The following is a 17,030-nucleotide window of genomic DNA, read 5'->3' as shown; positions in this document are numbered from 1 at the left end:
ACCTCTAACTACTCCTGCTGTGTTAGAAATTGTGCTTGACTGCCAATCCCGTGCCTTCCAACATGTGGGTCGGACACATCCAGCAAAGGGTCGCAAAACGATTTGGTTCTATCACTTTTTTTCCTTCATGATTTTCAGTTTCGCTATAGCTTCAGCACACATTTTATTATGTGGACTGCTACTAGTACTCGTCAGTGGAAAACGTAGCCTCGTGACGCAATATATATATATATACATTTTCTTTGGTTGGGGGGGGGGGGGGGGGGGGCAGGGGTCTCCGGGCTGCTGAGTTTGGTAAGCACTGAAATAGGCAATAAATGTCTTAATAGCATAGCAACAATAAATGAAAGAGCGCGTTCGAAGTTGCTACATGCATGCTGTTTTGTCGCTGTGCTGTTTTGACGCCGCGCTGTTTTGGCACGTGCTCTTCTGTCGGTATGCCGTTTTGACGCTGTGCTGTTTTGCCGCGTGCTATTTTGACGCGTGCTGTTTTGTCGCCATGCTGTTTTGATGCTGTGCTGTTTTGACGTGTGGTGTTCTGTCACCGTTCCCCTACGTTTCAAACAACAACCCTCTTACGAAGCTTCGAACGTTGACCCTCCTCTCTCGCTCCTCCCTCCTCTCCAACGCACGGGAGTGCGTTTCAATGGGCCCTTCCGGAAATGTTCCGCCATCTAGTGCCGGCGTTTCAAAACCACACGCGCATCCCCGCTCCCCGCCACCGGAAGTTCCCCGCCACCGGAAACTCTGTATTGGCCATCTTGGGCCTGTCTACATCTGCCGGGTGAAGCGATGAAGAGGCTAAGCGGCTGCATGCTGAAATACTCGTTTTCTGCTTGTTTGCCGTCAATCACCGAAGAAGTCTTTTGAAAACCCCGTGTAAGCGGTCGTAGCTCCCTTTGAAAACCCGTGAAAATTTTTACGAAAGCGCAGCATCGTAGGAAAAAGGCAGAACTCGTCGAATGCAAGTCTCGCGGTCAGGCGCTGTGAGGAAAGGACGTGCCTTGGCACGAAAAACTGCTGCGCCTATGTGCTTGGGTGGTATCAGCTGAACATTAATATACACAGAAATGTACAACTGCTGGACTATCAACTATATTGAATTATAATCTTCTGCTGGCACCACCCAAGAATATGAACCAACTAACTCAACTCCAACTCTATTGGAAAAAAAAAATCGCGAGTGCAACGTGCTGAAAATGAATGTGCCCCGGGAGCAGTTTTTTGCTTTGCTTCGACGACTGAATTTGTAACTTGGAGCACTCGCGGGCCGGAAATGAGTTTGCGTATAGTAGCATTGAAAAACTTAGCTCGCGTTTAGTGCTGCTCCAATACGTTGTTCTATCTGTATTGTCATATGACGTAAGTAATTCGGATCCATTCGAGTGTATTTCGAACAAAGACATGATTAATCATGCATGATAGGAGCGATTATTTTACTTACTGCTAGTAACCACTGATCAGTGGTAGCAACTCGCCAGAACAGATAGACAATCCTGAACTTGCGACCTATACATGCAGCAAAGACATATACGCCGGACACAGCTTCAAATATTTCCCAAAAAGTTACCACCTCCACACGGCGTCGGTTCTTGATCGGTGTACAAGTGTACGAAGACGCACTGATCCAGAACTTCGGCATGCCAAGGCATATGTCCTTTGATCCCTCGGCCTGACCGCGATACTCGCATTCGACGAGTTCTGGCTTTTTTTTAGGTGCTGCGTTTTCGTGAAGAATTCATACGGATTCTCAAAGGCAGCTACGACCGTTTACACAGAGGTTTCAAAGACTTCTGCGGCGAATGATAACGAACGAGCATGAAATATGTACGTTTTTTAGCACGCAGCCGCCCAGCCTTTGCTACGCTTCACCCGACAGATTTACACAGGCCCGAGTTGACCGATTCTGAACTTTCGGTGGCCGCATTCACAAAGCGGGGATGCGTTATACAGGCAATTGTCATAGAAATCAGTGGGCTGGCCACTCTCAACCGCCATTCACATGGCGGCAGTGTTTGAAGCGCTTCCATTCCTGTACCTGCTCCAACGATATTTGGTAAGACATATTTTCATTCCGTAGGGGGGAGGGGGGGGGGGTGGATCGGTGGCCGAGTGGGCTAGAGCATACCAGCTAGGTGCACGCGGAGCGAATGCTCGCGCTGCGGACCCCAGGGATCCTGGGCTCAATCCCCACCCCTTCCCGTTTCGATCTAGATGGGCATCATTCCGGCGTGCAGTCGTGTATCACTACTGCGTGATGCACGTTAAAAGCCCCAGGCTGGCGGTTGTACTGCACTGGCTAAATTTCTCATCTACTGCTGGGATACAAGTCGCCCGTTGAGGCAGACTAACATTGCACGCAGGCAGTTGTAAATTATAAGAGTTTTAGTATTGCGTATAGGAGCAAAACACAAGCACTGTGTGGTAGCCTTAGCGCTGCGTGCTCCAGCCTGTGCATGCGCGTCTGCGCGATGAGCTAATCCAAGACAGTAGATTGGGCTACGCGCACGCGCAGTGCAGAACACGCGAAGCTAACGCAAACGCTGAGTGATTGCGTTGGCTCGTTTGCGCAGTACTAAAATTCACTATTAAAGGCGTACCGCGACGTTTCCTTCGTAGTCCCCGATTTGCCTGAACATTTCCTGAACACACCAACAAACATCTATGGAATGGTACACCAACTATTGGTCCAGAATTAATAATTTCGCGAAGTTATTAATGTACAATTTTGGTTCTCCCTGTGTTTTCAAAGTGCAACTCTCTACTGGAAACAATAAATTAAATGACGTCAACGGAAGGCAGAGATCCACTCTTTGGATTGTAGACCCTGTTTCCAACTAGTTAAAATAGTTTCATACTGTCAAATGAATGCTTTGGAAGCTTGCTGCAGCACCTGCACACTTGCACAAAAACAAATGCTCGCCATAGTCCATTTTTAAACAGTCCGCGCGACCTGCCAGCTTGCCTTCCATCGACGTCACGGCACTGAAAAGCGCGGGGTATGTCTTGAATGTTGGTTTTGACATAATTTTCACTTGCTGCTATCACAATAACTGTTCTACAGCTCACGATACTAAATAGCATACCAGAAAGGGTAAAGTCCGGTGATTCTGAAAATATAGTTAGTTGGGTTACCTCCAAAAAGGGACCATGAAGACGATTTGGAAGTTGTTTAACGATTGATATAGATGTCAGGCGTCGTGCAGGTGTTGTTAACGAAGTTCTAGCCCAAAGTTTTGCTTGCGCGCCGCATAAAATATTACAACAGATTCAGCAAAATTACCGGGATCGATTGCAGAAACGCCCGAGGCTGCGTAACGATCCAGCCTTTCCGTAACGTGGACAGTGACATCAATGTGGGCGCGCCCGGCGATTGGTCAAAGTGCACTGAGACCGTTCGTGTTCCTTTTCGACTATTGGTTGTTAAAACAATTGCGTTTCTTTTAAATTCAATACCAACGAAAACAATATAATTCTGTCAGAAAGCATTACTGCAACAGAAATAAAATACCATATCCGTCCGCGGGCGCGTGTACTGAAAAGACTGAAAAGCCGAGCGCCTTTCATTCGAATGGGCAGGAGCTGATGTCAAAAAGCGTTTAGTGTGACAACAACGAAACTTTTTTCTTTTAATAAAACAAACACGGCACTGTCGCATCATTCTGTGTTTTTTTTTGTTTGTTTTTTCTGTTTTGACGCGCGATTCTTGGTTTCACGCTTGAAGCGAACTGCAGAAACTGTTTCAAGCTGACGCGCTGCAGTTTCCGGTACTCCTCCGAGTCCATGTCAAAAAGCTTCTGTCAGACCTCGTATAGCACGCCCCGATATTTCCTGCACATCCGTCCAACCTTTACAGCAGACTGACAATATTTCCTGCACATCCGTCCGTTCCGCGGTGGTTCGCTGAACACGAAACTGTGTTCAGCGAACATCTGGAAGCGCTGTTGCGTCATCCGCTCTGAACCTAGCAGACGACACAGCAAGGGTAATGGGGGTATACGGGACGACCGCCGCTGGCGTGTTACAGCTAGCAGGGTTAACGATAGTACGTAACAGCGACACGCCGAAAATATCATGCTTCGTTTTGCTATATCCCAACTCGCAACGCGATTGACAATAATGGAAGATTCATTATCGAATCCATAGGTAATGCGTTATTATTAAAAGGATACTACAACGAAATTTCGGCGCTCATTTTCTGGTCTATTTATGTTCAAAAGAGCAGAATCATATTGAACATACCAATATCCTGTTAAAAAGTCTCGAAAAGGAATTTTAAAACGAATGAAACGATTAGCAAAGAACACCTGGTGGATGTCGCTAACGCCTCGTTTATAATGCCCGTCTAGGAACCTTGACAGTTAGTTACGGTGAGTCTCGCCTCCGACCACAACGAGAAAAAAGAGAAAGGAGGAACTCCCGTTTTCCCGAGAATGCCTTTTGCGCGTCGCAGAAGTCGCCATTGTCCCCCTACTAGATGATAGAAGATTAACCCGTCACTCAAAATTCGTACAAAAGCAGCCGCTTCGGTGGCTGGAACGACTAGGCCATCCTCTCGACGTCAGCCTCGCCGTAGCTTTGCTCGTCCCGAGACGACCTACGTCACGACTGTGTTGGCTGTCACGTGGTCTCTACTGGGCCTTCTCCGAGCGCTTGCCAGTGTGGACCGTTTATAACGAAAAATACAGCCTCCAGGTTCAAAATACAAACGTGCGAATGTCATTTACGGATATTGTGGATCATATTCAACCTATGGTTGAACACGACGGGAATATTTCAAATTTCATTGAACTATCCCTTTAAGCTTGGGAAACGCCTTACATGTTCCCTTTTGGGAAAAGCAAACGCTGACCCCTTGGCTTTTTTGTTTCGGCTTTCTCTTTTGCTTCCTCTATCTTAGTTTCCTCTCTTTGGCCTCGTTACGGGGTCAATGTTAGCGTGTCCCAAAAAGGGACGTGTGCGGCGTTTTCCAAGAATCATGCTAACGCATTCCCAAAGAATGGAGACTTAGGTAGAAGAGGCAGCTCTGCCATTTCACACCTGTCAGCATGGTGTCCATGACACGCTGGAAGGACGGTGGTGCTGTACAAAGTCCGAACGGTATCACTTTGAACTCGTAAAGTCCGTTTGGAGTGACGAAGGCAGTTTTCTCGCGGTTGTGTTCGTCGACTTTAATCTGCCAGTAGCCCCTCTTCAGGTCCACCGATAAAAGAAATATCGGAAGTGGCACAGCCGGTCCAACGTATCGTCGATGCGGGGAAGCGGATAGACGTCCTTCTAGTCACAGCGTTCAGTCGACGATAGTTCACGAAGAACCTCAAGGTTCCGTAGTTCTTTTTTACAAAGACGACTGGGGACGCCCATGGACGACTTGAGGGTTGAATAATGTCGTCGGCGAGCATTGCCAGGACATGATCTTGAATCACCTTCCTTTCCTTCAAGAGGACTCGGTATGGCGACTGGTGGAAAGGGAGCGCGTCGTCGTCAGTAACGATGCAGTGCTTCGCTACCGTTGTTTGTCGAACCCTTGATGTTGTGGCGAAACACTCGCCGAATTCGCTCAGAAGGTCAAGCAACCGTCCTCGTTCAGTAGCTGGAAGCTCCGGGTGAATGTCAAGTTGCGAGGGCGGCGTTTTCTTGTGCTTAGTGAAGTCGGCTTTTCCGAAAGTGCAGCGATTGCGGGTGAGTTCATTAGTTCGGCGATGTGGCCCGCGGCGATACCTTTCGTAAGGTGTTGCGCCTCTTGGCGAAAATTTGTAACCAGGCGCATGGCTCGCCCGCCTTAAAGCTCTGTTTTTCCTCGTACAACATCGATTCCTCTTTATAGAAGCACGTGGAGGCTTCCCTCGAGCAAAACTTCGCCGCAGGAAGCTTCATCGGTTCCTACGGGTACGAAAACACTCGAACGTGGCGCTAAGTTCACTTTGTTTACGAGGACTCGGACTGCGGATGACTTGGTTTTTGGTTCCTCCGGTGGTGGAACAGGTTTTTGTAGCGTCAGCCGGTTTACTCTGAGGTCAATGACGACGCCATGTCCACAAGGAAAGTCCAGTCAGAGGATACCTTGGTTCGCGCAGTCTTGCACAACGACGAACTTTGGAGGGCACGTCTAACTGTGGATGCCTAGACGCGAGCAGTGCATCTCCCAACTCGTGCGATGAGGTGCCCCCCGGCGGTTTGTATTTGAGGGCCATCCAATGGCGTCGTCACATTCGGAAGACGGCGTTAAAGCCTCCACTCAAAATAGAGTAGCGTGCTCCGGTGCCCACGAGTACCGACGCGTCGTGACCGTCGATGGTCACGTTGAGGTTGTTGAGCCCCGTTGCAGAAGCGTCACTCCGATGCATTACGTCGGTCTAGTTGGAGGTCTTCGACATTTTCGGGGGTTCTTTACGTCTTAGGTCTACGGCAACTCCACCTCCAGGGGTTGCCGTTCTTAGTTTTCCCGACGCGACAAGGGCGACCGGCTCTCACGACGGGGTCGGTGCATCGGCGACGCGGGACGTCGTGGTGACGGCGACCTGGACCCACGGCGAGGTGCAGGCGGAGGAGACTGGGGTCGTCGGAGGTACTCTTCGATCTCCCGCGATCGCTGACCAAAGTGGGGTTGACTGTAGTTTGGCGCAACCTCGCAGGCCGGGCTGGCGGTAGGGGCACCTTCGGGAAACGCGGTCAGCCATGCGCCACACGTCACCCTTTCGATGTCCACGCTGATCTTGGCGAAAAGCGCACATCGAAAAAGAGACCTCTCGTCGCGGTGCTGCTGAGTACTGCCGAGTGACAGAAGGCTGCGGACGACGAGCAACTGTACCGTAGGTTGAAAGTACTGGTTTCGGTGCGGCGCTGGTATAAGAACGTCTGGCTGGAGAGCTTGTTGCACCTCCGCTCGAACAGTCTCGACGATCGAGAGTGAAGCTGGACGCTTGGCGGCTGGTACCAGCTCCTTCAGTTCTCCATGGACGATGTTCCGGATGATTTCGCGGATCCCGGGATATTCTAGCCGAAGGAGCATCTGGACCGGGGGGGGGGGGGGGGGGGGGGGAATGACACCAAGAAGTCGACGGTATTGGTCGGCTTGTGCTTGCAGGGCCCGTTCAACGTTGGTCACCTCGGTCATAAAATTTTCTACCGTGGTAGGTGGACATTGCACATCGCACAAGGCCTCCGAAGATGTTTTCTTTGACACAGCACATCAGGATCTTTGCTTCGGGGGCTTGAGGATCGGCGCGGTTGCTGATTTGGAAAACTTCCTCGACAAAAGCTGACGACACTTTCGTTTGGGCTTTGAACCCTACCTTGGGGAAGCTCTTCAACACATTCCCGTCGCTGCTGGCTTGCGAAAGAGCGTCGGAGCTCTTCCATGAGCTGTTCCCACGAACTGATCAAGGCGCCGTGGTTCTCGTACTTGTGACGAGCCGTTTCTTCAAAGAAAAAGTAGACGTTCTAAAGGCTTTGTTCAGGCGTCCATTCATTGTGCCGGGCAACTCGATTACACTGAGGAATCCATTCGTCGACGTCCTCATGGATCTCTCCGTGGAACGGAGTGACTTTCCGCGGGGCTATGGGCAAATAAATGACAGAGGACGGGGCCGGTGTCTGTGACGACTGGTTGCTCATCGTCGACCTCGTCGCTTGGTTGATCTTGCCCGGCAGGAGCCCAAATTTCGGGGGTAGGCCTTGGATACGGAGGCTTCCTCGGGTCTTGGTATGCTCTACACACCCTCCGAATGTTTCTACCCTGAACCACAACACGACGATCAATGTCAAGTTTACACGGGTGCAGCTATCGTCCCGGACGGCGGCAGAGTTAAATTCCTGAGCTCCACGCATACTTGCATTCAGGGGCATCAAAGATATGCATCTCAAGAAGCCGACCCTCTTTTCATGGAACTACAGACCATTTACAATGCTATATTAGCAGTAACCAGCAACCTGCCGACGACCCGCCATCTTCACAATTTTACAGACTTCTTAGCGGCAATTCAAGAGCTCAACAAGGTTTCAACAGGATGGAACTGTGTCAAACGATACACACCCTTCACCGTAATACTTCGATCTGCATTAAGATATACTGGATTCAAGGTCATGTCACGAACCAATACAACCTTGCAGCTGATCAGCAGGCACACGTCCTATCTGATCCCGATCTCCCTTCCTTTACCCTTCTGTCTGAATTCATTTCCCTCCTTCACAAGCGTAAACACGCTCTGCCGCAGAACGCACACGCTCTTATCCTTCCGTGTGTCTTCTCCCTTCGTCGCAAACTCACCAGGGTGGAGGAAGTTGTGCTTCGCAGAGTGCGAGCTGGGGTGGCCCTTACACCGGCTGTAACCTCCACCTGAAGCTCTCAACCCGGTACACGAAGGGCGGCGTACCCCAAGTGTCCCCTAGACGCGACGGAAGGGGATGTGCGCCAACTTATATGAATTTGTCCTGGCCTGCAGACTGAGCACACTGGTCTACTTATAGCATGCAGGTCTCCGACACAGTCCAGCCACCCGCTACCGAAGTGGCTGCATGACAACCAATATAACAAAACATTGTTTGAATTCATTCGTACCACGGGTCTTGTAGCATTCATATAAAACACTTATGCCAACCACTCTACGTAATAATGAAAAACACATAGTCATTGATAATTTTTTTAGGTTCATTTTGGTCGTACCACCATTGAATATTGTGGTTCTCCTTTGGGCCACTGCCTTTGGGAGTTCCACGTTTGCGGCGAGACGCTCTACCGCGAAGCGGGTTCGTACTCGTGTGGCATGCTGCTCGTTGGGCGCAAACAGACACCAGTCACGTTGGTAACGGTGATAAACTCTGTTTATTTACAATGAAACAAATAACAACAAAACAGCGACTATAAGCTGGTGAACGCCGTCGGTGTGGAGATCGCCCACGGCCGAACGGTCGTTCACAAAGGTACAAAGTACGGGGTAAACGCTCACCGGTGTGCCGGAAGGGTCCCCGTTGTCGCCGCCGCCGAATCCCAGGAAGAAGAGAGAAGCGAGACTGCTGTCCGCTGGTTTTAAGATAACGGCGGGGGCGAAGTGACCAAGTAAGGAGCGACACGTCGATCTCCTTTGTGCGGGGGTTCGTTACGGAAATCGCCCCAAGGGGGGAGAGGAGGAAGCCACTCACAGTGGTAAGCAGCGCCGCCTCTCGCTACACCAGCGCGGCCGCCGCGGCGCGCCAAAACGCTGACACGACAGAATGTTGAAGGATCACAATCCCCACGCTCCCCCCTCCTTAGTCAATAGTCACCCGCAAACGGGTAGACCAACACAAACACATAACTAGACTAATATAATAAAAAAAAAGATAAAGGCCGCCACGGGACACAACAGCCCGGCTCATAGGTCCATGGTCCTAAAGTTCGTCCAGTGGTCTCTCACCAGCGGTACAGCTCCCAGCGGCAGTCGGTCGGCTGCGTCATCCCTTGACGGTCGCGCACGTGGCGGGTCACCACCTGAGCTCCCAGGCCGGGGTAGGGCGTCGAGCCCAAAGTGACGAATGTCCCACAGCAGTATTCCGTTGACGCTCAGACGTCGGACTTGAAGGGCGCCCTTGGACCTTTAGTGGTAGACGTCCGACTCGGAGTCCGTAATGCTCCTGGAGAGGCCGAAGTCGGCGACCTTGTAGCAACCGTCTTCGTCGACGAGCACGTTCCGGGCGGCCAGGTCCCGGTGTGTTGTCCCTCAGCTACCGATGTAGTGCGTGCCCTACGAGCCCTGCTGGGCGAACTGCGCCAGCTCCCTGGGGCCCTTGGGACATGTCACGGGACGAACGGGAACAGCTGGTCCCTGGTCGGCGAGCTTTTCGACCGCGGCGCGGGTCCCGAAGATGATGAGCCGGCACTCCCTGACCGGAAACGATCCCGACGGCCCACGAAAACGACGGGTTGCTGGTTTGGTACGCGGCCGGCTGGGGTAGCGGGGCCGCCTGACGAATCACCCCGAGCTCTGGACCCTGGACACCGCTGAACTGCCGTAGCCAGGAGACAGCAGCTCCCGAACGACGCGAAGCAAAGGCTGGAGGTCCTCTTCGTAGGTGCGGAACGTACTACGGTAGAATGACCACTTGGTCTCCGACCGCTTGTGACGACGCTCGCACCGCGCTCTTGCGTTGACAAGTGGCACACGTGAGCGTAGGTGGCAATAACTGACAAATGGCAGTTACGCGTACCCTTTCCCTCGGAAGCCGTGTTTGGGGGATTCCCCTACGGGTTCATCCGGGAGCGAACGCTGAGGTGACGTATCTAGGTCACTGCAATTGCCAGTAAACAATGGTGTCTGGCGCGTTCGCGAAGGCAGCAGGTGTATTGTGCTTTGCACTTCCCTTAATGTGACATTTCGCCACTTAATGGGGCTGCCTCTACGAAAACTTCGGATAATAGTTCCTCCGTCTACGCAGATTGTAGCGAGACGCCTGTTGTTCATCGTCGGCGTTATCTCGCGCTGCGGGTGCATGTTTTTGCGGGGGCTGAGTTTGCTCGTTGGCCCCGCTTTCCCTCTCATGGTAGGGTTTCAGATCGCACACATGTACCGGCCCACCGACTTTTCTTGATTGCAAGTTTGTCAGCTTGTACACGAGTGGGGACAGAAGTTCCTGCACTCGGTACGGGCCACGCCACTTCGGAGCCAAGGCGGCCGAGAAGCCTTTGCTGGCATCACTCAGAACATGGTTGCGTCTGAGGACGAGATCGCCCACTTTGTAGCGGAGATCTCGATGCGAGCGGTCGTACTGAGCTTTTTGTTTCGTTCGCGCTACCCCGAGATTGCGACGCGCCTCCGAGAAGGCTTCCGTCATCCGAGTTTGTAGCTGCCGCGCGTGGTCCGTTTGCGTCGGCTGCGCGTTGTCCACCCCGGCGCTCGCCCCTAGGACACGGTCCATGGGGTTCGGAAGCTCTCTCCCGAATGTGAGGAAAGCGGGGGTGAAGCCCGTCGAACGGTTGAGAGTGGTCCGAAGTGCGAACCCGATCTCGGGGATATATGCGTCCCAGTCATGGTGCCTTTCCGCGAAGGCGGCCAGCATCGGTTTGATGTTTCTGTTACATCGCTCCGTGATGTTCGACTGCGGGTGGTACGGCGTGGTTGTTCTGTGCTTTATGCCAAGGGCCTCGCACGCGTCCACGAATACCTTCCCGACGAAGTAGCTCGCTCGATCAGTCAAAAGAGCTTCGGGGAACCCAAAACGGGTGAAAACCTCCATGAGCTTCTCCGTGATCGCTCGGGCTGTCAGCTTACGGAGTGGAAAACGTTCCGTCCATTTGCTAAAGTGGTCAGTTACGACCAGCAAATACTGGTGTCCTTTAGGGCTCCTCGGTAGGGGGCCAACCACGTCGCAGGCTGCCAGAGACCATGATTGCTGGCTCGGAATCGGTTGCATTGGGCCGGGGGTTTGCCGCCTCTTGTTTTGAAGCTTTGGCAAGAGTGGCAGGTGCGGGCGTAACGGAAAACGTCCCGTTTCATGCCCGGCCAGGTGGCGATGCGACGTAACTTTGAGTAAGTCTTGGGGCCGCTCGCGTGTCCGGCCAAGTGCGAGTCGTGATAGTAGCGCAAAACTGCGTTTCTCAGAATGCGGGGCAGTGGCGGATCCAAGGGGGGGCCGGTGGGAGCGATCGCCCCCCCCCCCCCCCAAACGCCTCGCCAGGCAACCCCCCCCCCCCCCCCCCCCCCGGAGTTCTTCGTCAGCTCGAAGAAAAAACGTAAGCAATCGACGCGAGTACAAAAGATTAAAACAGCGTTGGGTGGACGCGCCTGCTGGGCGCTTCCAAAGTGGGGTTTATCTCCGTCAAGGTCACGGTACGTCTTCCCGACAGGGACGACGCCAGGAGTTTTGAAGTGGAAAGACAGTGGGGAGGCGCACCAAATATCAGGGTCCTCGACTGCAGGCACACTTCCAAACAAGGCCCGCACGTCTAGGGTGCCTCCATGTGCGCAACATGAAGGCTCCATAAGCACGTCGAGCACGGGGGGAAAATACATTCAACATATCTAGTCACTTTTCTCTCTCTCTCTCTCTGTCTCCCTCTCTCTCCTTGGAGGTTGTCTGCGAAAAATGTGTGCCCTGAAAGCTCCCAAACGCAAACGCCAAGCAGCCTTCCTCAAGGGTACGATCCTATACACAGCGGATTATCCTTCCTCTCTAGAGGCCGCCTTTCATCACTTTTCGTTTGATGGTTTCTTTGTGGTTTTGGGCTTGTCTTTTGGCATGGTACAGTGTAGTCTGGGTCTGAGCTTTTCCTGAAGACGCTCCGGACTTCCCCACGACCTTGGCTTAAACATAAGCCCGCTTTCGTCTTCACCGCAGCGCGGAATACAGAAAGAAGCCGACGAGCGCCAGAAGGGGGAGATACTTCCTCTAATGGGCTTCATACTGCCTGCGGTACGACTTCTCGCGGCGGGAAGCTAATAAACGAAAGATTAACGGTAGGAGCACTTTAAAGAATAGAGGCTGCTTACACGGGGTTCTCAAGCCGACGCCGTAGGCATTTATTTGTATACAATGCCGTTTCAACTTAGGGTGGCGGGACATAATTTAGGAAAGGCGCCCGCTACCCCTTGTCTCCCCTTGGCGCCGTCTTTACTTCTCGAGTTAAACGCGGCTTCTGTGGATTGACGGCAGGGCTTTCGCGCGGCTTTGCAGGAGCAAATATGTGTGTGTCGAACGGAACAGAGGCGGGGCTTGCTGGTTTGCAACTGCGGCTTCGAATTCCTTAACTAGGGACTTGGGGAAAACGAGCCCCTTCAAAAATGCGACTATACATGAAAAAAAAAAAAAAATAGACAGCGCCTGTGCCCGTTCGAGTGAACACCGACTCCCGAACATCCATGCTGCAGTCGTGATCGGCCTTTAGCCCAGTTGAGATTCGCCGACCGGACAACCGCTCTGCCCCATTATATCTCTGCACCTTTCCTCTCGACCGCGACGAATGAGCTAACTACCCAGAAACAAGTAAGTGTTCCTTTGATACAGAAAATATCCAGACGAAGTACAATTGAATATAATTTGGAAGGATCCATCTAAGTTTAAAAGTTATAGTTGCCGAACTGCAACGTGCTTTCAAAAATATTCAACAATTATTTGCTTTCGTTCTCTTGAGTTGCATCCAGAACACGTGAAAACACGAGTTTGTGTTGGCAATGCCGCATGCGCTGCGCTCTGGACATTCCAAATATACGGCGAACAACCGACGAACTTGCCTGGCAGCGTTCGTTTCGCTCGTTGCGTCAACAAAGTTTTGACGCTGCGAGCAGCGTCGAAGCCGCCGGGCCATTTTTGGCGCTAGATAGCAACGTATTCGCTCCATTAAAGCAACCGGCGACAATGAAAAGTATGTTTTAAAACCACGTTCTGCATTTTGGCACTGAATATAAAGTTCTAACTACTATGCCAAGCTTAATCTAAAAAAACAGCCGAGTTTTATATTAAAACGTTTTTCGCATTGTCATTAGCTGCATGAGCTTCCTCCATATAGTTGGCAAAGGTTGGCTCTCCGTACATGCTCTGCGGGTGTAACGAGAATATATAAATATTCAAGCAAAAGGAGCCCACAAGTTGTAGCCCCGCCGGGGATATCTGAGCCATCAAGTTACACTGTCTGGAATTGTCACCGCCGCTATAGCACCATACATTCACTTCCAGTAGTTAAACTTCTTCTATTTCTAGCGCGCTGCCACGCGGACGGAGTAATCCCGTTTCCTATGAACTACAAAATTCCTTGCGTTATGGTGTTCAGAAAGGATAGTGCCACCACAATTTTCGAGATACTTACCTCTAGCGTGGTCACCCGAAAGGTTTTAATTCAAAGAGTTCATCCCCGACAGGTAAAGCAGTACAAAATTTCTCAAGATGTATATTATGTTATCAGTTTAGTAAAAACGATAACTCCACAAAAAATATAACCCCCCCCCCCTCGTTTTACACCGAGGAACCGCCCCCCCCTAAAATGGAGGTCTGGATCCGCCCCTGCTGCGGGGTACCACTACCTTGAACGCCTCGTCGGAGTCGTTCTCGGAGGGTATGTACCTCAGCAAGAGCCCGTCATTGCTCAGCAGATATGAATCCTCCGTGCCCGCACCAATACCAGATAGGTCCCGGCACTCGGCGCCTACTACAATATCAGTAGTGTTGCGCCCGGCGGTCGCACCGCCCGCCTCCACGGCGTCCGACTCTTCCGCGAGTCCGTCGATCACCTTTCGACAAAACAAATCATTCTCCTTTGCTTTCAGAAGCTCTTCTTTGCTAAACACGATTCCCACGGCGCTCACTGCGTCTAGGTGGTTGATCGTCTCGTCCGGGGTGGTCAGATCTGCTGCCTCCCTTTGGGACTGAGTCACGGTTTCGCCTGACACTGTGAGTGTCGTTGGGTCGACCTGGGTCTTTGCGGAAAGCTGTGTGCAGTCTACGGGGGCTCGTGACAATGCGTCCGCCACCACGTTTGTGCTGCCTTTCCGGTACCGCACGACGTAGTCGTATTTTTGCAGCATCAAAGCCCATCTTGCCAAGCGACCAGCGGGTTCGCGAAGTCGGGAGAGCCATGTTAGGCTTTGGTGATCTGTTTCGATCACGAAAGTGGTCCCGTCGACATAAATGTCGAAACGCCGGAGTGCAAAGACGATGGCCATGTAAAAACTTCCTCCAACAGCCTCTGATATCACAAGCGATTTAATCTGAGCAGCTCGTCATAGCGGTTGCACGATCAGTCCAGAGAAAAAAAAATTGTGCGTGCCCGGGCCTCTGATGGCACGAGATCCTCCTTTTCCTCGCAGGTCTTTTCTCCCAGTCGCGAGATGCTGTTATGTTTAACAGGCTCGCACCGCGGACTTGTTGCAGACCTCCAGTGGGTAAAGAAGTTGGACTGGTCTCCTAAAAGTTCGTCCGTCCGGCAGTCGTACTTCACACGAGCGAATGATATTGTCTCGTCCAGGGTGCACTTCTGTTATTCGTCCCACCTTCCACGTTGCTCTTGGTCGTCTCGCATCGTGAATAATTACCACGTCCCCGACAGCAATAGGCGTTGTGTTCTTGGGCGGAGTGTGGTGGGCAGAGCGAAGTTGCAAAAGATACTCCTTCATCCACCTGTTCCAAAACTGCTGTGAAATTAGTTCTCGGTAGCTCCATCGCCGTCTTAGTTCACGCGATGTCTGCGGGTTGGAGCTCATTTGCTTCATTGTCGGCAACGACAGAAGTCGTTTTCCTACTAGGAAATGTGCAGGTGTTAAAATTGTTGGTTCCCGTTGATCTGAGTAAAGAAATGTTAAAGGACGCGAGTTCACGGCGGCTTCTACTTCCTGTAACACCGTCGATAACTCTTCAAAATTAAGATAGCTTCGTGCTAGAACCTTCCTGAGGGAGGTCTTGACTGTCCGTATCACTCTCTCCCAGAAACCTCCCCACCATGCGGCTCTTTCGGCGCTAAATTTCTAGGTAATGTGATGGTGGGCGACATAGTCTTGTACATCCTGATGTCGGAGCAGTTCCCAGACAGCTGATATATCTCTTGCAATTGTCTTAAGCGCCAAAGCGTTGTCTGAATAAAGTATGTTTGGCAGTCCTCTTCTGGAAACGAACCGACGTAAAGCCATCAAGAAGGATTGAGCAGATGTGCTCGCTGTGAGCTCGAGGTGAACTGCTCGTGTGACTGCGCATGTGAAGATGGCGATATACGACTTCTCGTTCTTTTGTTCCTTTGTGTAAAGTGGACCAGCAAAATCGATACCCACGACGTTGAATGGGTGCGTCGCCTCAATGCGTTCTTTTGGCAGTGGTGCCATAGGAGCTGATGCGGCCCTCAAGTGTGTCCTTGCACACTTGGTGCAGTTTCGCAGAGACTTCTTTACGGCTTGTCTTCCGCGTACAATCCAATACTGTTCGCGCAATTCAGTTAAAGTATCTGCTACTCCTCCGTGAAGCACCCGCTGATGTGCGCTGCATATAAGTAACTCGGTGAAGCGATGTGCGTTGGGGAGTATGATGGGGTGTTTAAGGTCTTCTGATGCATTTAGTTGTTGGAGACGACCGCCTACGCGTAAAACTCCGACGTCATCTATGAAAGGTGTCAAATCTTTTAGTTTCGATGACGTGCTCAGCGGCCTTCCATTTCGTATGCTCTGAAGTTCTCCCGAGAATTCATTTTTTTGTGTGACCTTTATCCAGTATTGTTCCGCTCTTTTGAGTTCTGCCGTTAAAAGGTAGTTAGACAATTCCTTCAGTGCGCCAGTGTTTTCTTTGAAACGGTAAATCCAAGCAGTGACGCGTAGGACCCTTGAGAGCTCGCTGTAGCGTTGCAAGTCAAGTACAGGATTGTCTACGGCAGTTGTTACTTGCAGTACATTGGTTTTGATGTCATTGTCTTCCATGTCGTCTAGGTCGTCTCGTTCTGGATGCGCCTGTGGCCATTCTGGTGACGGTTTCTTGAGCCAAGAAGGGCCAGTCCACCACAAGTTGTTTGACTCTAGGTTTGACGCGGAGAGTCCTCTTGTTAGGCAATCTGCCGGGTTTTCTTTACCCGGGCAGAATCTCCAGCGAGCTGTAGGCGTGTTGTTTTGGATTTCCCGCACTCTATTAGCAACAAATGTCTCCCACCGGTGACTTTGACCTTGTATCCACTTCCACGTTATGGTAGAGTCTGTCCACAAGTATACTTCGTGGTCTTGAAGCGACAACGTCTTTTCTACATAGCGCAGTAATCTAGAACCGATGAGAGCTCCCATCAGCTCTAAGCAAGGGAGTGTCAGCTTTTTAAGAGGTGCTACTCGCGCCTTTGCAAGTAGTAGATGTATTTCTACTCTGTTCTCAGAGTCAGATGTTCTTAGGTAGACAACTGCGCCGTAAGCCTTCGGACTGGCGTCAGTGAAGACATGTAGTTCGTAAAACAGCGTAGTGTCTCGGAGTTCCTCGAACAAGAATCGAGATATGGATATGACTTGTAGCTGTGGAATCTCGTTGCACCACGTGTTTCACTCTTGTTGTATGTTTTCAGGAAGACTATTGTCCCAGCCTATCTTTAATTCCCACAGTTTTTG

General features: G+C 51.4%; 1 protein-coding gene across 1 annotated transcript in view; it reads right to left on the bottom strand.

The window, feature by feature from the left end:
* LOC121835835 overlaps window positions 1-16,364 on the bottom strand; it is a gene marked incomplete at its 3' end in the record, with an annotated part of 101,123 nt that extends 84,759 nt beyond the window's left edge. Inside the window, exon 1 of the mRNA XM_042290346.1 lies at window positions 16,032-16,364. Coding sequence (XP_042146280.1) covers window positions 16,032-16,364 — 333 coding nt within the window. The remainder of the gene's footprint in view (window positions 1-16,031) is intronic.
* Between the last annotated feature and the right edge of the window lie 666 nt (window positions 16,365-17,030).

This window comes from Ixodes scapularis, unplaced genomic scaffold (assembly GCF_016920785.2).
Source record: "Ixodes scapularis isolate PalLabHiFi unplaced genomic scaffold, ASM1692078v2 PGA_scaffold1__304_contigs__length_218370807, whole genome shotgun sequence".
Lineage (NCBI taxonomy): Eukaryota > Metazoa > Arthropoda > Arachnida > Ixodida > Ixodidae > Ixodes > Ixodes scapularis.
This window is presented reverse-complemented; position numbering and strand designations above follow the sequence as displayed.